The sequence below is a fragment of the Falco naumanni genome, chromosome 8 (genome assembly GCF_017639655.2).
Source record: "Falco naumanni isolate bFalNau1 chromosome 8, bFalNau1.pat, whole genome shotgun sequence".
Classification (NCBI taxonomy): Eukaryota; Metazoa; Chordata; class Aves; order Falconiformes; family Falconidae; genus Falco; species Falco naumanni.
Window position 1 is genome coordinate 20,737,440 of NC_054061.1, and position 20,714 is coordinate 20,758,153.

General features: G+C 52.8%; 2 protein-coding genes across 2 annotated transcripts; both read left to right on the plus strand.

Moving 5' to 3' along the window:
• The first annotated feature begins 48 nt into the window (after nt 1-48).
• LOC121092177 (histidine--tRNA ligase, cytoplasmic-like) lies at nt 49-5,620 on the plus strand. Its single transcript, XM_040602692.1, has 12 exons — nt 49-306; nt 401-520; nt 909-1,004; nt 1,753-1,878; nt 2,025-2,132; nt 2,310-2,408; nt 2,742-2,835; nt 2,991-3,118; nt 3,219-3,461; nt 4,266-4,382; nt 4,645-4,791; nt 5,032-5,620. Exons 1-12 carry the CDS (start codon nt 97-99, stop codon nt 5,086-5,088), a joined length of 1,545 nt encoding a protein of 514 aa, XP_040458626.1. The 5' UTR covers nt 49-96; the 3' UTR covers nt 5,089-5,620.
• A 186-nt stretch (nt 5,621-5,806) lies between these two features.
• LOC121092175 (histidine--tRNA ligase, cytoplasmic) lies at nt 5,807-20,628 on the plus strand. Its single transcript, XM_040602690.1, has 13 exons — nt 5,807-5,910; nt 6,744-6,833; nt 9,227-9,346; nt 9,537-9,632; nt 10,207-10,332; nt 12,437-12,544; nt 14,034-14,132; nt 16,099-16,192; nt 16,348-16,475; nt 16,576-16,818; nt 18,089-18,205; nt 18,985-19,131; nt 20,120-20,628. The coding sequence occupies exons 1-13, from the start codon at nt 5,833-5,835 to the stop codon at nt 20,177-20,179; spliced, it is 1,506 nt and encodes a 501-aa protein (XP_040458624.1). The 5' UTR covers nt 5,807-5,832; the 3' UTR covers nt 20,180-20,628.
• The last annotated feature ends 86 nt before the right edge of the window (nt 20,629-20,714 follow it).

Below are 20,714 nucleotides of genomic sequence, written 5' to 3' on the forward strand. Positions count from 1 at the left end.
CCAACGAGTGCCCGCCGCTCTGGCTTAGAGTGCCGCGAGGCGGCGGCGCTGGGCGATCACGTGGCCCGCCCGCTGCCACGCTCCCCGCGACCGGCTATGCTGCGGCTGGGGCCGCTCGCCGCTGCTGGGCGCTGGCTGCCCGCGGGCCCTCGCCTCGGGCTGCCGTGTCTCGCTGCGGGCCCGGTGAGCTTCTCCCGGTCCTGGCCGCCCCGTCCGGTCGGTGACTGCGGCCTGCTGCGCCGGCAGGTGCGGCCGGCGGCGGGCTCGGCCACCGGCGGGCGGGGCCTGGCTCTGAAAACGCCCAAGGTAACGGCGGGAGTGGGGGCTGTGTCGGCGGTTACCGGCCGCTCTCCCCTTTCACCCGCCCCGCCTTTGACGGCCGCTCTCCGTCCCGGGCCAGGGCACCCGCGACCACCCCCCCGCCCACACGGCGCTCCGCGACCGGCTGCTCGCCGCCGTGGTGGCATGCTTCAAGCGGCACGGGGCGGCCGCCATCGACACTCCTGTGCTGGAGCTGCGGGTGAGGTGGTGCCGGGACATACCTCCCCCTCTCCCCCTCCTCTGCGAGACTGGGGAGCGTCCCTTTTCCCTGGGGCTGAAGGGGCAGGGTTGGGGCAGGGCTGGGAGGTCCCCCCGTGTGGGTCATGGCGGGGGGCACAGGCAGGTGTGACCAGTCCCTCTTGGGTCCCCACGGCGTGGGGGGACGTGAATGTGGACCCTGCTTTTGCCCCATGTCAGAGGGAGCTGGAGGGGGGATGTGTGTCATGCCCTCCCTGGCGATCTCTGCTCGACTCCTGGGATGGGGTGGGGGGCCAGACTCCATGCTCTGTCCCCCGTCCCAAGGGACCCTGTGCCCCAGAGCCACCCTGCTCCTTTGCTGCCCCACCAGCCCCTTCCCCTCTCACCAGGAGACACTGATGGGGAAGTACGGAGAGGACGCCAAGCTCATCTACGAGCTGCAAGACCAGGGAGGGGAGCTGCTGGCCCTGCGCTATGACCTGACTGTATCCTGCACTTGTCCCAGCAGCTCTGGTGGAGGGGAAGGTGGCATGCCCTGGTCCTACCACCTCTGCCTTGTTGGGTTGCTCTTGCCCTGCCCTGCCTGCAAATCCCATCAGGGCAATGGAATCCCCCTTCCCACCAAGCAGTGGGCACCCAGCCACTGTAGCTGCTGTTGGTGTGACCTCACCTCAAACCACCACACAGCCAGTCCAGAATCTGCAACAAAGCAGCCTGTTCTTCCGTGTGTAGTGGATATGCACTAGTATGCGCCACTGTACTGGTTTTGCCTCCTCCCAGTTACAGTCTCCACCTCTGCGTTCCTGTCCTGCCCATCCCACCTTTCCGGTACCTTGGTAGCTCTGAGAGCAGTCCTGTTTGCTGTGGGTATGCAGCAGGTGTCCGTTGCAGGTCATCTCCGTCTCCATGTCTCACTAAAGAGCTCTTCTCTTTAATGTCCATATGCCTGTGCTGTGTGTTGAATTCTCTCTGATTGCACCTTAAGAGGGAAAAATGACCTAGCAAAGGTTGGTGTTTGCAAGGTGTTGATGTACTGTAGTTCAGAAGAAGGAAAATGGGGTTGTCCTAGTGTCGGAGGAGCACAGCGTGGTTCATCGTCAGCCTGGGCTGATGATCTCCCTGGAGATTGTGGAGCGGCTGGCAGAGAGAAAGGGAGACTGGGAGCTTTGAGGTTTAGCTTTCTGCAGCGCAGGGATTTTCCACGTTCTTGTCCTTAACTCCTTGGCCCTCCAGGTGCCTTTCGCTCGATATTTGGCTATGAACAAGATCACCAACATGAAGCGTTACCACATCGCTAAGGTGTACAGGCGGGACAACCCAGCAACGACCAGGGGCCGCTACAGGGAGTTCTACCAGTGCGTGAGTGTTGTGGCTGTTGCCACGTGAGGGGCCGAGACCATGTGGAGCGCTGCGACTGTTCTCAGCTGCTGCAGGGCTGTGTGGCGTGCCTTGCGGAGCTGAAGCGCCTCAGCTGTGCCAGGAGCCTCTGCTGCTTCTTTCCCCAGGATTTTGACATCGCTGGGCAGTTCGACCCAATGATTCCCGATGCCGAGTGCCTAAAGATCGTGCACGAGATCCTGAGTGACCTGCAACTTGGGGACTTTCTCATTAAGGTGAGATCAGAGTCAAGTGGGTTTCATACCTGTGTGCCTTCGCCTCCCATGGGATTGAGACACTGGTGAAAAGGCACCAGGGAACGCCAACAGCTGCAGCGTCCCGCACCTCTGGGACAAGAAGAAATGGTGTTGCAGTGGGCGTCCCCTGAGCTAAGTGTGCCTCTCCCAACCCAGGTCAATGACCGTCGGATTTTGAATGGTGTGTTTGCTGTCTGTGGCATCCCAGAGAGCAAGTTTTTAACTACGTGCTCTACTGTGGACAAGCTGGACAGAGTAAGTATTGTGCTCATGGGGAGATCACTTCCAGTCTTAAGAGGTGGGTATCTTGGGCTGGGCAGTATTGTGGCTATTCTTATCATAAAAAGGTTCACAGCAGCTAAGCCACTAGTGTTTGTAAAGGATTTGGGGAGCTCTTGCTCTTGGGCATGGTTAAGGGTAAAGCCTGGTGTTTCCAGTGGTTTCTGTTAACAGTTCCTGTGAGAGAGACGTGGATCATTAATGAGATTGCTGACTGCTGTCTTCCTGCACCTGTTGTGAATACATGGGCTGGTGGAGACAGTGGGTGATGAGAATGTCCTGCAGGAATACATATTCTTCCCCTCACAGATGCCGTGGAAAGAAGTGAGGAGCGAGATGGTAGGAGAGAAGGGGCTCTCTCCCGAGGCTGCAGATCGCATCGGGGAATATGTCCAGCTTCACGGTGAGCGCTGTGGGTTGGAGCCCTTGGCCTTGTTCTTCCAGGCCAGGCAGGGAGGGCCAGCGGCGGAGCGGTGCGAGGCGCGCGCAAGGCTGGCCAGGCCCGTCGCTGCGGGTGATGTGTCACTGGCAGACGTGAGGCACAGCTCGTTCCCACAGGTGGCCTGGACCTGATCGAGCGGCTTCTCCAGGACCCCAAGTTGTCACAGAACAAGCTGGCCAAGGAGGGGCTGGGGGACATGAAGCTGCTGTTTGAGTACCTGACCCTGTTTGGCATCACAGGGCAGGTGAGGGGGTGCAGAGGCAGGAGGGGGGGCTGCCCTCGTGGCTGGGCAGCCTGGGCCCCCCGAGTGCACGCAGTGACGGGGCTTCCCTTGTGTCCTACAGATCTCTTTTGACCTGAGCCTGGCGCGGGGTCTGGACTATTACACGGGGGTGATCTTTGAGGCCGTCCTGCTGCAGCAGGAGAATGACCATGTGGAGGAGCCAGTCAGCGTTGGGAGCGTGGCTGGAGGTGGTCGCTACGACGGGCTGGTGGGGATGTTTGATCCCAAGGGACGGAAGGTGCCCTGCGTGGGAGTCAGTATTGGGATTGAGCGGATCTTCTCCATCCTAGAGCAGAGAGTGCAGGTAGGCGCTGCAGGCAGTGCATGGGAGAGGGCTCTAGGAGCCAGCTATTGCCTATTGTAGAGCTCTACAGCTCCATTGTTTGAGGGAAAAGAATTTTGGGGGTAGAATGTGGTTCCTCTCATGGCTGAATGTCCATGCACAGGAGACAGAGCCCTTTCTTGCAGCCCGTAAGGATGCAGGTATGGGCAGGTGAGGCCAGCATTTCATAGCAGACACCAAGGAAGTATTAAAGACAGCCCCAGAGCTCTGGTACTGGCTCTGAACTTTGTGCTCCAGTCACTTTGTTCTTGTCTCACCTGTGAAGTTTTCTGTCCCTGAGATTGTGATTTCTGTCCCTGGGATTGGTAACAGCTGTGGCACTTGTTCCGTACTGAGTACCCTAGGAAAGCCTGTGAGGAAATTAATCACTCTGTGTATAGTTCTGAGCTTGTGATTCATAGCAAGTGGGGTTGAGGCAACGTGTTTGTACCTAAGGAATCAAAGGAGACATTGGAAAGCTGTCCAGGTCCCACCTGGGATGGAGGAAGGCCAAGGTCCCACGGGAACAGCAGGACACAACAAAGTAGCATGTCACAAGGCATATTCTCTGGAGCAGTCATTAAATGTGCCCAGGTTGTCTTATCTGCGCACACTTTTAGCTTCTGGAAGGTTAGCCTTGCTGAGTAACATTCAGTGAATGGTCATGGTTAGCTTTTAAGTATACTTGTTTTGGGGAGCTAAGTTGAGATCTGAAGACGAACTTCTGTTGTGAGCTGCAGATTCCCTTAGAGCCAGTCACTCCCATGAGTGTGTCTGTCCCTGCAGGCTTCTGGGGAGAAAGTTCGAACAACTGAGACACAAGTGCTGGTGGCTACACCTCAGAAACACTTACTTGCCGCAAGACTGAAGCTCATCTGCGAGCTGTGGGATGCAGGGATCAAGGTAAAGTAAGGACATGGGCTTGGCACTGCTATGGGTGAGGAAGGGAGAGGCTGAAGGGAGCTGTAGCACAGCAAGGTCAACTCCGTTAGTTGTTTGTCTCCTCAAGATCTGGGCCTGTCTGAGATTGCACAGGCAGAGAGGGGGAACAGCTGAAAACACTAAAGGCAACTGCTTGCTGCAGGTTTTGGTGTTGGCTGTTTTGTTCCAAGATCCATCAGAGCAAATTTTGCATTAATGATTCACCCTTTCCACTCCCTCCTAGGCAGAGATGCTGTACAAGAAGGATCCTAAACTGCTGAAGCAGCTGCAGTATTGTGAGGACACAGGGATCCCCCTTGCTGTGATTATAGGAGAGCAAGAGCTGACAGATGGAGTCATCAAGCTGCGAAATGTCGCAACAAGAGAGGAGGTGAGAATGCATTTTTACACCAGGTTTCAAAAGTGCTTCCAAAAATCTAGATTACCGAAAGGTTTTCCTTCAGTGATGTTGTTCCTTTGGGGAACTGTAGCACAGATCTGTCAGGTGACTGCTCTAGAAAGCCAGTCACAAGCTGTGTTGGTATCCACAGCAAACCCCTAGGGCCAGATTGAGCCATGCTCTGCTCAGGGTTCCAGTGCTGTTATTTCCTCCTCTCTGTTTGCTTTGTAGGTTGATATTCCAAGAGAAAAGCTTGTTGACGAGATCAGGAGGCGGCTGGAGCCCTAGGACTTTTCTGGCTAGTGCTGCTTGGTTGAACTGCTGTACAACCAGGACCCCACAGCACCCTTAGCTATTCACTTTCCACTGGTCTGGTGACCATCTTAACCAGAGGCTCATCTGCCTGGGCTGAGGCAGTGTTAACAGAGTATCTGCTTGGAAAGGATATGGACAGTGCAGTCACCAGGTTAACCTTCTGGTTAACTGCTCTGCAGGATGGGTCAACCTTGTGGGTTCCTAATACTGCAGTACCTGTAGCTGTACGGCCACTTCCATCCACCGCAGGGGACGGCACGGGCACGATGGATGTGGCACAGCTCAAGCAGGATCAGGCTGAGCAGTGGCGGGCGGAGGGGAAGCCGTGGTGTGCCGGGTGCCCGCAGGCTCAGAACAGGGAGGGTGGCAGCCGAAGGCCACCCGCGCCCTCTGCAGCCTGCACGGGGCTGCCCCACAGCCGGGCTCGGGGCTGCTGCCGGGGTGCGGCCTGCGGGCTGGCGCAGCTGCGCGGCCAGGCTCCGGCTGGGCGAGCGCGGGGAGGGGGGGGGGGCTCTATATTTTTATATATTAAAAAAAACAAAACAAAACGCAAAAACCCATCCTCGGGCCCTTATTTTGGCTTCGCGGTGCGGCAGGGCGCGGGCGTTGCTGTGGCAATAGGTGGGCGGCGCGCAGGCGCAGCGGCACGCAGCGCGCAGGGGCAGCGGCAGCGCAGACGCCGTAGGGCGAGGCGCAGCGCGCAGGCGCGGGCCGGCAATGGCGGAGGAGGCGGCGGTGCGGGCGCAGGCGGAGGCGGTGCGGCGGCTCAAGCAGGACAAGGCCGATCCCGACGAGGTGCGGGGGGCCCCGGCGTCGGGTGCGGGGCTGGGGAGGGGTTGGGGACCGTCGGGTGCGGGGCTGGGGCGGCGCGGCGCGGGGGTGCCTGGGGCCGGGGTGCTGGGGTAGAGCCGGGAGCGGCGGGCTGGTGTGACTGGGGGGGGGGGGAGCTGGCCTGGGGAGAGGCGAGTGGGGCGCGGGGGGCGTTAGGATGGGGAAGCAGAGGTTGGGGGGAACTGGGGGTACTGGTGTAGCGGTTGCAGAAGTGATCGGGGTGCGGTTGGGGTTGCTGTGCTTAGGGGGAAGGTGCTGTGGGGAACTGGGAGTACTGATAAAGGGGTTGCTGGGCTAGGGGCAGTGGCACTGGGAGGAGTGTGGCGGGGGATGGGAGTGCTGGGCGGGAGGGTGAGGTGCCTGGGGAGAGGCTGTGGGAGATGAAGTGGGAACTGGCGATACTGGTGGTAGATTGGAGAGAAGGATGCTGGAGGCTTCTGATGCTGGGGCATGCGTGGCAGGAGCTGGGGGTGCTGGGCCTGAGGCGGTGCACAGGGTGAGAGGTGTGGGGGCTGGGGAGGCAGGTGCTGAGGGCAGTGGAGGTTGTGGAAGCCAGAGAATGGGGGGCTGTTGGGGGTGCTGAGATTGGGGTGCTTGGCCGAACTGGTGAGTCCTGGAGAGGAGCAGGGAGTGCTCCTCTTGTTGCTGTGCAAGACTGGGGATAGTGGATGTATTGAGGTTGAGAAGTCTGGATGTACTGCCTGAAGTAATGCTGAGGCTGAAGGTACTGGGGAAAGCTTACGGGCTGGACTTGGCAGGTAAGCTTACCCTCAGCTCCCTCCCCGGTTCCTCCCTAGATCGCGAAGGAGGTGGCAAAACTGCTGGAGATGAAGGCGCAGCTAGGGGGAGATGAGGGGAAACAGAAGTTTGTGCTCAAGACCCCAAAGGTAAGGTCCCCCAGCACACGCACTTGCATGCCCCTCTGTACGCACAGCCCACTCTTGTGCATGCACAGAGCCTGCCCCACGCACCGCTGTGTGCAGAGGCTCAGCACAGACTCACCTGTCTGTTCTCATTTCTGTTTCCCTTTTTGCTTTTAGCAGCAGGGGGGAGAGGGGTGAAGATGTCTGTGACGGCATCTAACCCCGATACCCTGCTAACTTAAAGGCTTTTTTGTGCTTTTGTGGCAAGCCACCCATTAGCTGCTGTGGTCAGGAAATTAAATTCCCTTTTGGTCAAGCTTTATTGTAGCTGCTCAGCATGAGAGGTCTCCTGTATTCTTGGATTGCAGTATTTGAAGTAAGGTCGTGACTTCCATTGCCCCGATGAGTTTAGGGCTAGGGCTTTTCAGCTTTTATAGCGCTGACCCCACTAGTACCTGCAGACATTGTCTCTCATGGATTGAGGATCCTCTGACTGGTCCTGTTCCCTGTTGACCCGGACAGGGTGGCTGAAGCTGCCTGGTAGGCTGGGTGAGCACGGAGTCCTTGGAAGCGCAGCTCTGATGGTGCAAGGCCTGTTGTGGAGAAGCTGCAAAGCAGAAGCCAGCCAGAGAAACCCAGAGGCCCAGCAGTGTTTGCCAGGAACGTTCAGCACATGTTGAAATGTGGGGAGCAAGAAAGGTCTCGTGGCTTTTGATCTTGCCTTAGCCTGTGAGGGTGGGTAATCCCATTTACTGAGCAGGTCTGGCCAGCGGCTGGCATTTCTGTTCTCTTGCAGAAGGACCCTTCCTTCAGGGGTAGCTTTTTAGTCTCCAGGCATCTGAGAATAGTGTCCGTAATGCAATTTATGCTGAATTTTTTTGTAACCTGAATGTTTCATCACTAGCAGCTGACCAGAGACCAGCTGTGCTTCCATGCTGGGTGGGGGAGACAGCTGTGAATGTTGCTGACAAATAAAACAGGTTATGTTAATGCCACTGACTAGGAAATGTCTCAAAACTCTCCCTTATCCATTTCCTTTATTGTATGTTTTGGTAAATGTAATTGTGGTGTGAGGTCTGGAAAGTGGAAGGGTTTTTCACTGTTTAAAGATGTGGAGAGAGGATTTTGGAGCTCTGTGAGTGCCAGGGAAATGGCTTGGGTGTCCAGCCTGTTTCAGCCATGTCAGCGTACTGTTGAAAGCTGCTCTTTGCTGTGCGACCTGCACGTGGGGTGTCACGAAGTGCCAGCTCCCTGCTTCCTCCTGCCTAACTGCCAGTCCCTAGAAAATGAAAGTGGAAGGTCTAGTTAATTAACAGTGATTTATGTGTTGTTGAGAGCCTAAAGCTAAATTTCAATTATGTCATCGAAATAATTCAGTGACTCTTAACAGCAAAGAAATTAAAAGGGAGCACATCCCAGTGAACAGTAGATGGGCACTTCACAGGTATTGCGCTTTGAGAAGATGATATCTCTTTATGTATGTTTAGACATAGTAGAGCTGCTGGCTGTTCCACAGCTTCAAAGTGTACCTTTTCTCTGATTCCACCTCTCAGGGTGGCTCGTTGTGCAGAGGTCTGGCTTATATGTCTGAATCAGAGCTGTGGACGGATCCTGGCTGTGCTGTCATGCTCAGAAGCACTGAACTCGCTGACTGTTGGATCTGTGTCGGCTCCTTTGTCTCCTGTATTGTAAAACTCCTGACTTAAATTTACCTCTGCTGACCGTGGCAGATTGAGCTGTGTCCTGACGTATTCTAGTGGTTTTTGGTGCTGCTTTTTACTGCCTCTCCCGATATCTGGAGTCTGGACCTGATCTCTGTTTTTGCTAGCAATATGATAGCTTCACATTGCCTCTCACGTCTGTCTCTACTGTGTGCCTCTAACTCAATGTGTCCTTTTGTGGTGAATGAAGAGACAGGACGTAGCTTGATGCAAGCAAGATGTGGATTTATTAGTGATTCTCTTATATTTATATACGTTTCTACCTTCTGCATGTTACACACTGATTGGTTAAATCTTAAGGGTGAACTACACTGATTGGTTATCTTCTAAGACACATCATTTAAACAACAGGTACTGATAAGTTTATCTTATCCTAGCAACATTCTCTATTCTAAGATTAGGGGTTTTTTTTCCGTAGTGACTTTTGTGAATAACAAAGTTCCTCATCAGCACTACCCATTCCCTTATCTTGCTGTTTGTTCTTCTTTGTCTGTCTGGTTGTCATCTCAACCGCTATGGCTCAAGAGCCTGCGATTAACTGGTTCCTTTGTTCCCAGGGCTTATGCCCTACAAGTTCTAACAGGCTCCATTCATCAGGCTAACAGTGCTCGGACTCTTGTCCTTGAGGCCTTGCCCTACATCCTTTGCTGCTCTTCTCCTTATCCCAGGAATCTTTTTATCTTTTCCTATTCCCAGGGCACACGGGACTACAGTCCCAAGCAAATGGCCATTCGCGAGAGAGTCTTCAATGTGATCATCACTTGCTTCAAGCGCCATGGAGCAGAAGTCATTGATACGCCGGTGTTTGAGTTGAAGGTGAGTGAGGACACAGCAAGTTGGCTGAGCTGAGGAAGATACTGCAGTTGAAAGCCTGTGATGTGTTGAGAGCTGAGTTTTCATCTTACACCTCCTAGTGTCCTCCCTTTCTCTCCTTGTTTTCTGTGTGCTCTAGGGCTGATCCCCTGTCACTGAAGATGCTGTTTGTTCGTGTGTCCTTTTGTTGTAGGAGACACTGACAGGGAAGTACGGTGAAGACTCGAAGCTCATTTACGATCTGAAAGATCAAGGAGGGGAGCTGCTGTCTCTGCGCTACGACCTGACAGTATCCTGCCACAGCCAGCACTGAGGGGTCTTGTCACCTTTGCTGCCCTCCTTCTGGGGTGGTGCTGTCCAGAGGGTGAGGGAAGAGGAGGGAGGACAGTCTCTTGGCGCTGACCCTGTACCGACAGGGAGGGCATGAGCAGGCAGTGTGGTTCAGTGGGTGCAGAACCCCCACTCAGTTATTTACTGTACAGTGCTTCTGTTCAGTGAAGTAACACTTGTACGTGGAGGTAAGGAAGATCTGTGTTGAGTGGGGTTTCTCTTACAGCAGGGTACCCACGCTAGGCTGCTGTGGTACACAGCCCACGTGAAACTTGAGATTCAGCCAAAGGTGGTGCTGGAAGATGCCTGTGGGGACGCTTAATGGCAGCATGTATGGGCCATGTCTCGGACAGTTGTGGAGACCCTGGGGAGCTGTGGTGAGCCCAGCTATCTCTTGGCAGCTGCTTCGCCCCAGGGGTGTGCACCACACTGTGCTGGGTGTTGGGGAGGTAGTAGGGACCCAGCGCTGCTGGTGACTGATAATGGGGTGGGGTGATCCAAATTCGTTTCCATCCTTGACCTTACTGTCTCAGGTGCCCTTTGCTCGCTATTTGGCAATGAACAAGATCACCAATATTAAGCGTTACCACATCGCTAAGGTGTACAGACGAGACAACCCAGCCATGACCAGGGGCCGCTACAGGGAGTTCTACCAGTGTGTGAGTTTGGCCATTGACAGGGATGCTGCTGAATGAGGTTGTAGGCTGGGCAGCACCTGTGGGGACATAACACCATGAAAACATAGGAGCAAGGCTGTGTTACCCTGCAGCAGCCTTCCCTGGGCTGTGGAAAGCTCAGGAGGATCCTCTAATCTCCCTAGCATCCCCTTATGGATATGAAAACCATTTTGAGAGTGGGAGAGTGAGGACAGTGGCTGTGACACAGGCTGCTGGTGTGTCAAGAGAACTTTGTGATACAGCTCCCAGGTGCCCAGGTATGTGGCCTGCTGTGCACTGTGGAGAAGGGCAGCTCCTTGCTCCATCCCACAGTGCTTGTGAGCCTGGTGGAGGGTAAGAATTTCCTTCTGATCCCAAATTGCAACTGTTGAACTCCTGGAAGTGTCAGCAGGACACATGAACCAGGTGAGCATGTGACTCAGCTGTAGCATATGGTACTTCTGTCCCATGCATAGTCAGTCTTTATTTCAAAGGAAGGGGAAAACCCAGAGGTCAAATTATAGAAGAGGTAAGAAAGCAATTTCCTTTGTGGCTTTCTCAGATGAGTGTGGTAGCCCGGAGGAATGGTTTATGTTCCGCTGTACTGACACAGTTCCCAGGCCTCATATTGCAAACAAATTCCTGTTTGAGAACATTCCTGTTTTATCACACAACCCCTATGGATACCTGCCAGCTCTAGCTTGGTGAATTCCCATTTCCAGACAGCTTGGGGTCTTTGCCTGCTGTCTCTCCTGAAAGACTTACTCAAGATCTTACTCCTAGGATAGCTAGAAATAGTCTTCTAATATCCAGGCTAAACTTACTTCTGTCTGATTATTTACTTCACCTTGTGCCAGTGCAGCTCTTTTAAATGGTAGCCGTCATCCCTTGATTTGGATTCTTCCCCTTTGTCAGATAAACATTTGTGAAATACTTAAAAGAAATCTTCCCCTCAGGCCACATAAATAAAGCTCTGTTACCTTCTCTCCTGGGAGATGCTTTGCCTCTTTGCTCCGCCTAGTAGCTTTTTCTGCATCTTTTCTCAAATATAATTCACCGGTCCCTATTTCACCTGTGCCACATAGAGTGGTAGCAGCACTTTCCTGATTGTACCAGACCTTGCTCAACTTCCATGAGGATTGCATCAGCCTTTCTTGCATTCAGCTAATGGGATTATTTGATGTGATCTTTTTCCTAATCCATTGCACCAATTTATTTTGGAAGCTTGGTGAAGCCTTGTTGAAATCTATCCACTTAATTAAAATTGTTTTGTGCTCAAAATCTCATTAAAAGGCCTTGCATTTGGGATTCATAAATGGGAGTCAAATAAGAGGTCTCTTGTTACTTCTGTGTTTTATTTTTCTCTGAACATTGATATTATCTTTGTTATTTTCCAGTCATGAGGTACCAGCCTATTAAAACATCTTGCTGTTGGGCTTTAGTTCTGTGTGCTAGTTCATCTGGTAGTCTCTGGTGGAGACCACTCAGGCTTTCCGATTTCTTTGTCTGTCTTGGCAGTTGAAGCTTTGGTTTGCCTCCACTGAGACCACTTCTCTTGTCTTCTTCCCTGATCATTAACTTGGTTGGCATGTGTATTAAGAAAAGGAACACTAATTCCTAAGAATCAAGGTGAAACATTTGACATTTAGGTCGTACCAAATAATAAGCAGTTTTCTCCTCCTTTCCTGGTTCCTTTGTTCTATTTATTTACTGTTTGATTGCTCTGCTGTCTCCTCTTTATTGTTTTCAAAGATCGTTGTTTCAAAGTGTATCACATAGTAAACTGCTGTGTCAGAGGCAGGGAGCAGGTCATGCAACTCCAGAAGCAGAAGGCAGGGAGAAGCAGAATGGTGTCTTGCAAACTGTCTGTGCTGGCCACAATGCAGTATACAAACTCTTTGCAATGCAGTGGACATGAGCACACTACTACCTTTGCTAAAAGAGGGTCATAACCCACATTCCATCCTTTCTGCATCCTATTGGCAAGGGCTAGTGCTCCCTTATGTCAGGTTACTGATGCTTTTTGTAAAGAAACTTGTTGGCAGAGTTGAAGCTGTATTGCTGCAGCCGTGCCAGTGGTGCTTAATTGCTTTTTCCTGTGCCCCAGGATTTTGACATCGCCGGCCAGTTTGACCCCATGATTCCCGATGCTGAGTGCCTGAAGATCGTGCACGAGATCCTGAGGGACCTGCAGCTTGGGGACTTTCTCATTAAGGTGAGACTGGGTGGGTCTCTGTGCCGTGGTGGGAAGCAGTGGTCATTGTTTCTGCAGTTTTATGCAGCAGCACCTGTTGCTACTCAGTGCCCGCTAAGGTCTGATCCAGAAGTTCTTCCCGGCTCCTCATGGTGTATATGCTAAAAGGCTGGACCTCAGCTCAGATTTGCCTTTAGCTGGGAATGCAAGGAGGTTTCCTGAGGCTGCAGTTAGCAGAGTTCTCTCTAGGACTAACTACAGTCCCCTGCAAAATGTCCAGCAGCCGGGTCATGTTCCCTGCCTGCAGTAAAACACAGGCGCTGGCCCAGGATCCCTGCCCTTGCCCCAGCTCCCCCTTAGTAGGGACAGTCACTCAGTATGTGCGCTGTGGTGTTCACAGACTTCTGCCTTCCCCCCGGGTCCTTTCTGGGGCTGAGGCCTTTTGCAGAAGGGTCATGCCCTACTATAGGTTGAACTTGCTATTTGCTTGAAAATGTCTGTTACCTTGGCGTGGCTGTGAATGGTGCTGGATGTGCAGATTAGGCAGGATGGGGAAGGGTCTACACCAGTAGGAGAGTGATGGGTAGGAGTGCCCAGTGTGCCGGAGGGTGGTGGGGTCTTTGAGGGGGACCCAGAGCCGAGTTGTTGCTGGGCTCTGCAGGGGAGCTGAGCAGTGCAAGCTCGGTGTTGCATTCCTGTGTGCAGCCCCCACTGGTTAGTGGGGCAGTTAGACCTTGAACTTGTCTGGGATGAGCTGAAGAGCTGTGCACAGGAACAGCCTGCCCAGCTACCGTGTGTCTGGGCTGTGGTGAAAGTGGATGCCTTTGAGAATGAGAACACACCCTTGCAGTGGGGAACAGCAGAATAACCTGCTTGCAGTTATTCTTGTCTTCCGTGAGCCACTGTCTGTTTCATGTTGATGCTGGAAGATTACAAGCTCCCAAGCATATTTTGTTTCTGTCTAATTTAATTGTAAATGTTCTCCAAATGTTGAATCCAGGTGAGCCTTTGGCCTCAGTTACCTACTATTACAAAGCATAATTAAACTATGGAATTCACTATACTATAACAAAATAAATCATTCCTTACTGATGTTTTAACATAACCAGATGTCCTTTTGTTCTTACAGTGAGAGAGCAGGGTAATGCACTGATTTAATCTCCTTTGTCTGTGATCTTTTCCTGAGCTGTATTTACATGTCCACATGAGAGGACTCACAGACCTTGATGTTTTTTCTTCTGTTGCGTGGAGGTGTCTGTAGCTCTAGAAGGAGAATGTGATAGCTCTACCTAGGCTTTGTAGGAGTCAGTTGTGGTAGCTGGTCTGCTGTGGGCAGAGAGACAGCTTAGCTCCACAGGAATGGGAAGAGACGGAAACTGCAAACAACAAAAAATCTTGGCAGTTATCTGCTAGTTTCACTTTCATGCTTAAAACTACAGATGAGAGAAACTGTACACAGCTGAAGCATCTATTCGAGTTCATAGTTAATGACTTGGTCCCTCTCCCTCAGGTCAACGATCGGCGCATCCTTGATGGGATGTTTGCAGTTTGCGGTGTCCCAGACAGCAAGTTCCGAACGATCTGCTCCAGCGTTGACAAACTGGATAAGGTACGGGCTGGAGCCCTGGGCTGCAACTGCTGCTGCTGGAGTTTCAGTGAGTCTCTGTCCCTCTGGGCTGCTCTTACCATGGTCCATGAGAACTGGCTGGAAAATGCTGATAAACTTTGAGTTCTGATTTCTGTCTTTCTCTGGAGGTGAGGCACATAGGGCACAGTCACATAGGCAAACTGGATTCTGTGCTTTCTTCTCCAGTATCCCACGAGGTCCTGACAAATGGAAAGGAGGGAAGGAAAAAAGCTTTTCATGTGGGAGGTTCAACATCCCAAACCTTAGCCTTCTTAAGGTGCTGCTGCTTATGAACCAGGATCATGAAAGCCTGCCCCCAGACTGGGCCAGCACATTGAAAAGCCTTTTAAAATATATCAGGTTCAGTTGGGTGCTGTGAGGAATCACAGTTGTGTCCTGGAATCATAAAGCAGCCCAGTTTGGAAGGGATTTCAAAAGATCATCTGGTTCAGCTGCATGGCAAACATGACATAAACAGTAAATCTCTGTGGTAATGCAGGAGTAGAGAAGTGCAATCATAAATGATAGTCTGTAAGACGGTTGGCTTGCAGGTGACAGAGTGGACAGATGGAAATCCACAGGTGAGTAGGCTGCTAGAGTTGTTGTGTTGTCCAGGACCCTATTCTTAAATACTGTCCTGCAAGCTGGTGCTGTTCATGATCATGCCACAGACTCTACAGCATGTGCATGTTGCTGGCCAGGCTGTTTCAGCATGATCAAGGCAACAAGGCAGCAGGTACCCATGGGACTGCGCTCAGCAAGCTGTCTCAAGAGCACTGGCTGTTGTGAAGATCTGTAAGGGATTCAGGCCCTTATATGGCCCCTTGGGAAGAGGGAAAGGTGCCTGGGTTAGGTACAGCTTTTTCTTTGCAGCTGATTGTCTTGACTGTAGGCCCTAGTCAGATATAAAGATGCTGGAGATCAGTATATACATGTATATATAGTCCTCCGCTAAATGGCTAGGGGAGAGGAACCTTAAAATTAAGTGTAATTTAAAAATTCACTTTTCTTCACTCAGGATTCACAGTAGAATTTGGAGGTGAATTTCTGTGTATGTTCAGTCATGTGGGGGACACTGTGGGCTGACTCCTTAAAGGAGCGCTCCTAACCTTCCTGTAAAACCCTTAACAAAGCACCCTTGTGCCTTGTCTTGTATTTGTGTTGCTTTGTTCAAGGATGAACAGCATTTTCCTTTGGAGGCCTCGTGTGATGATTGAATGAAATCAGCTAGAGGAAGGGCTCACTTACAGTCCTGTTAGTAGTGACAGCTATTGCAAAGGCATGACCAAAGTTTAGGTTTTGGGGCTGTGTGTGCATGGAAAAGCAATAGGAAGGGAGGATTTGATTTTTTTAGAATGGGATAATTGCCTTGGTTTCATATGGAAATACTGTGATTTATCTTGGTGCAGCTGCATGTGATCAAGACTCTACTTCTCTTTGACCCTTCTGTCAGTGAGAAAACTGCAGTGTGTTCTGCTTACATTGGGCTTTTGCATGTCCTCACACCTTTCCAAGTGGTAGCCATGACCAGCAACACTTTCTTGACTAGTATTTATGATTAGAGTACCTAACCAGGGAAACCACAGCAGCAAGACATCTCTCAAACTTGGTGCTTTTACAGTATGGATGTTCAGTTCTGGCCAGAAATCAAAACCAAAGTATTTGGCCTGGGGGACGGCTTTGCTGACTGCAGTGTTGGAGGTACAAGCAGACTGTGCAGAGGTACAAGAAATGGAGCTGTGACTATATATATGGCCGTGGTCTGAGAGCATTTGATATGCTGCTTCTCTCGTGCACCTCTTAACCATGCTGACACTGATGGGGTTCTGCTGTGTAGAGATCTGTTCAGGGCAGATGTTCACCTGTATTGGGCAGAACCAGCAGAGACCTTCCCCAGGAGAGACCACATCCCTGGAGCAGTGGCTGATGTTCATCTCTCCCCTCACAGATGCCGTGGGAAGAAGTGAGGAGCGAGATGGTAGGAGAGAAGGGGCTCTCTCCCGAGGCTGCAGATCGTATCGGGGAATATGTCCAGCTTCACGGTGAGCGCTGTGGGTTGGAGCCCTTGGCCTTGTTCTTCCAGGCCAGGCAGGGAGGGCCAGCGGCGGAGCGGTGCGAGGCGCGCGCAAGGCTGGCCAGGCCCATCGCTGCGGGTGATGTGTCACTGGCAGACGTGAGGCACAGCTCGTTCCCACAGGTGGCCTGGACCTGATCGAGCGGCTTCTCCAGGACCCCAAGTTGTCACAGAACAAGCTGGCCAAGGAGGGGCTGGGGGACATGAAGCTGCTGTTTGAGTACCTGACCCTGTTTGGCATCACAGGGCAGGTGAGGGGGTGCAGAGGCAGGAGGGGGGGCTGCCCTCGTGGCTGGGCAGCCTGGGCCCCCCGAGTGCACGCAGTGACGGGGCTTCCCTTGTGTCCTACAGATCTCTTTTGACCTGAGCCTGGCGCGGGGTCTGGACTATTACACGGGGGTGATCTTTGAGGCCGTCCTGCTGCAGCAGGAGAATGACCATGTGGAGGAGCCAGTCAGCGTTGGGAGCGTGGCTGGAGGTGGTCGCTACGACGGGCTGGTGGGGATGTTTGATCCCAAGGGACGGAAGGTGCCCTGCGTGGGAGTCAGCATTGGGATTGAGCGGATCTTCTCCATCCTAGAGCAGAGAGTGCAGGTAGGTGCCTTTGGTGCTCAACTAAGCATGGAGAAAGAGCAAGAATTTACATCTTCCCCATGTACCCCCAGTCCAGCAGATGCTGGTGAGTTTTCCTTGCTGCAGTCTTTGATGGAGAAGCCAGCTGGGCCTCTACTGTGCTCTGCAGCAGGAGTCAGAACCAGGATATAAGCTCCAATTTTCTCTGGCTTGGGAGGATGGTCTCTGTGACTCGCACTGGAGACAAGACCCTTCTTCCAGCAGCACTCAGACACGACTTGTTCAGCTGCAGCTGGAGGGGGCACTTTAATCCTCAGCAGTGCCAGATACCCAGGTCAGGTGCCTTAGTGTTCCCCACTGCATTAGCCATGGCGTGACGCCACATGCTCCTTGGCAAGGCAGCTCTGCTCTGCAAGGCTGGCGAGGTGGCAGCCCCCCACACCTAGTCTTCCTGCCCAAGGTGCTACAGAGACCAGATGGGGAACAAATGTTCAAAGTGTCCCAGATCCTTTTGATTGTTTTGGTTTTTTTCTCCTGTTCCTCCCTCCTTAGGGTTGCTGTACCAATGTGTTGTCCTCTGTCCCATTCAATTAATGTTAAATAGGTCTCTGTAGGCTTGCAAAACACTGCTGCATGTTTCTGTCCCCCAGAGACCTGTTGTGTGGAGTTCTCTCTTAGCATCTAGACACAGCTGGGATTTCTAAATGGAGAATGTATTCTTCCCTACCACCTGCAGTTCTGGCTAGGTTTGTTTCTCTGCAGGTGACCTTTTAAAGGCTTCTCCCTTCAGCAAAAGGGGCGGCAGGAAAATGCTGCTTTGAATATCCAGCATCTACCATGGGAGCAGGTAGCTCCTGACAGTGCTGCAGTATCTCAGCTTGCTGCTGTTAATCTAACCCACAGTTGCTAGCTCAGCTGTACAGTAGGCAACTGCCTCTATCCAGCTTCTTGGATCTGCTTGGAGCAGATCTCTGGGAGACCCCTGGTATGGAGGGACAGCCTCCAGGAAGAAGCTGGAAGGGAAATTGCTCATTCTCAGCGTGTCTTCATCTGCACATACCTGCAGCACAGGAGGGAGGCTCTGTTAATCCCCTGTCATAGAACAGCTGCAGAAGATGATTCTGCTTCGGGGGGGGCCTCCCTGACTCTACTGAGTTTATGCTGTTAATCCCACTGAGCCTGGTCTTCACCGCTAAATTGATGGCCCTGGGGTGGTGACCCATCCTGCTTGTAGGGTATCGGATATCTCTGTTATGTCCATGGCATCTTTTGAGTCTTGTCCCCTCTTTAGGCCTCTGAGGAAAAGATCAGGACAACAGAGACACAGGTGCTGGTGGCCTCTGCCCAGAAGAAGCTCCTTGAAGAGCGGCTGAAGCTCATCTCTGAGCTGTGGGATGCTGGAATCAAGGTATGACCAGGTGATAGCGAAGTCAGGGGCTGCCTGGCCTGCACTGTGTGCAAGGAATGGATGAGATCTGGCTTTGCTTTGGGAGGAAGGAGTCACGGGGAGAAGGTGGGCAGCAGACTGCCCTCCTGAATGGAGCCTGCCTTTTCTCAGTGTCCTGAGTCAGGTGTTTTCCAGGAAGGGCTGGGCAGCATGGCTTGGTTATCTCTGTAACACTGCAGTGGCTACTCTGTTATCTCAGGACAGATTCCCAAAGCAGGCAACACTCCAGCCCCTGCTGCGTGGCACCAGGGATACCATGCCACTTCCAATAAAAAGCAAAAAAAAACTATGGAGCCTTTCAAGGAGGGGAGAGTGAGGCCAGGGAGGAGCCTGGGCTGTTTTCTGCAGGCTGAAGGCAAGCTGTGTGGCAGGGCCCTGCTCCCTGCCTGCTGCGGGCAGACTGCCGTGATGGCTGAATGGAGGAGAGTGCCTGGGTGCTCTGCCGGGCTCCTGACCCTGTAGGGACACCACAGATGTTTGGCCCTGGTCTGACATGGACTAGAACTAATGACCTGCTATTTCCTGAGGATAAGCAGTGGCTTGTGAGTATCTTTGAGCTGAGTTGCATTACTTATTAGCTGTAATGCCCAGCCTTCCTCATTAGCCCATCTTCTCCTCCACCATGCACCACCACGCTCACCAGATGGCAGTTTGCACTCCCCCAACCAGGCATTGCTGGGCCAGTCTGCTGAGAAACAGGTCATTGCTGATCATGGTGGTATGCTCTGGTTCTCTTCCAGGCAGAGGTGCTGTACAAGAAGAATCCCAAGCTGCTGAATCAGCTGCAGTACTGTGAGGACACGGGCATCCCTCTTGTGGCCATTGTGGGTGAGCAGGAGCTCAAGGATGGAGTTGTCAAGCTGCGGGTCGTGGCAACCAGGGAGGAGGTGAGGCTCATCATGGCGTGAAGGGAATTGGCTACTTGATCCCAGCCCTCCAGACCCATCTGTGCTCTGCTCTGCAGCAGTGCCATCAGGGTGTGCACAGCAAGGTGGCTTTGCTGGCCCACATTTTCAGTGTAGTGCCCAAAGGGGAGATCAGAGGAGTAAGGCACTTCCACCTGATGTGAAAAGCCTCCAAGGCATAACAAAGCTGCTCATACAGAAGGTGTGGCATAGGGAAAGCTCTCCACGCTGTAGGCAGAGAGGTACAAACCAGGGCTGACAGACTTGAGGTGAAGCCTGTAGACTGATGGTGGTGGCCTTGTGGGTGCACTTTTGGAGACTGGGTGAGGCGAGTTTCCTCAGCCCATCTTGACTTGCTGTGGAGCACGTGCCCTCATGTCAGCCTGCCACCGAGACCCCTTATAACAGGTTCTCAGTATGGCTTGCTCATTGATCTTTTCAAGCAGTGGTCTCCTCAGGAACTTCTGTAACAGCTCATGTTCCGGTTCCTTACGCCATGTGGTTTCCTGGAGCCATGAAGCATGGTTGTCTCCAGTTCTGGAGAGTTTCCAATTGTGTGGCCTCCTTGAATCCCTAGCTATTCCTCAGTTCAGGAGCCTGGAACATGGAGGGGCAATTCAGTGGGCTGTATGGCTGCTTGTGCTTTCCATCCAGGGTGCAGGACCAGCACTGATCTACATACTGGTCCTGGCTCTGGAACCAGTAGGAAACAGTGGGAAGAGTATTATTCATGATGATTGGGCAGGAGAGGGCTTGGCAGGGTTGCAGGCATGTTCTTGCGCTCACAGGTTCAGCTCCACAAGTGCTGCAGCCCACTCAGTCCTCACAGAGGGACTGCTGCCAGCACTGCTGTGATCTCCCAAGAGACAGGGCCACAAACGTGCAGGCCATCCCTTGGGCATCAGAGAAGGTTGTGCTATGTCAAGCTGCTTGTGTTGTATTGAAGCAACTTTGTGCTCCCCCTGTGCAGGTCAACGTTCGCAGGGAGAGCCTGGTTGAGGAGATCAGGATGCGAACGAGCCAGCCTTAAATCCCTTCTGGACACGTCTGCTCGTTTGTTGGATTCTGGATGACAGATTTCCTTCTGTAAATGCCTTCACCAGGCCACGCAGCAGTGGGCATGGGGTTGGGGGGGCTTTTGAAAGTTGTATTTATTCTTGTCTCATTCCCCTCCTTTCCCGGTGGGAGCAGAGAGGCAGCACCAAGCCCTGGGACATGCCCTGACTCTAGTACATCGCTGTAAAGATGTTTTGCAAGTGGCTCTGGCAAATGCTGGCCTCCCATCCGCTGTCACTGTGGTAACACATGGAGCCCCGTGCTGTCAGCAGGCCCCGGGGTCTTGGCCACAGCTTCTTGTTCCCGTCGCTTTGAATAATCATCCCGCCCCATCTCTCTGCTCTGGCTGCGGGGAGGTGACCTTATACAAAGTAAAATGTAAAGGCACTGCTCCCAGAAACACAATAAATCTGTCCCTCCCAGGCCGTGGCTCCTGTCCCTACTTCCCACCCGGGGCAGGGGTTTGCTCGGCTGCTCGGGGGGCGAGAGCTGCCCTGGAGGGGGCGGGG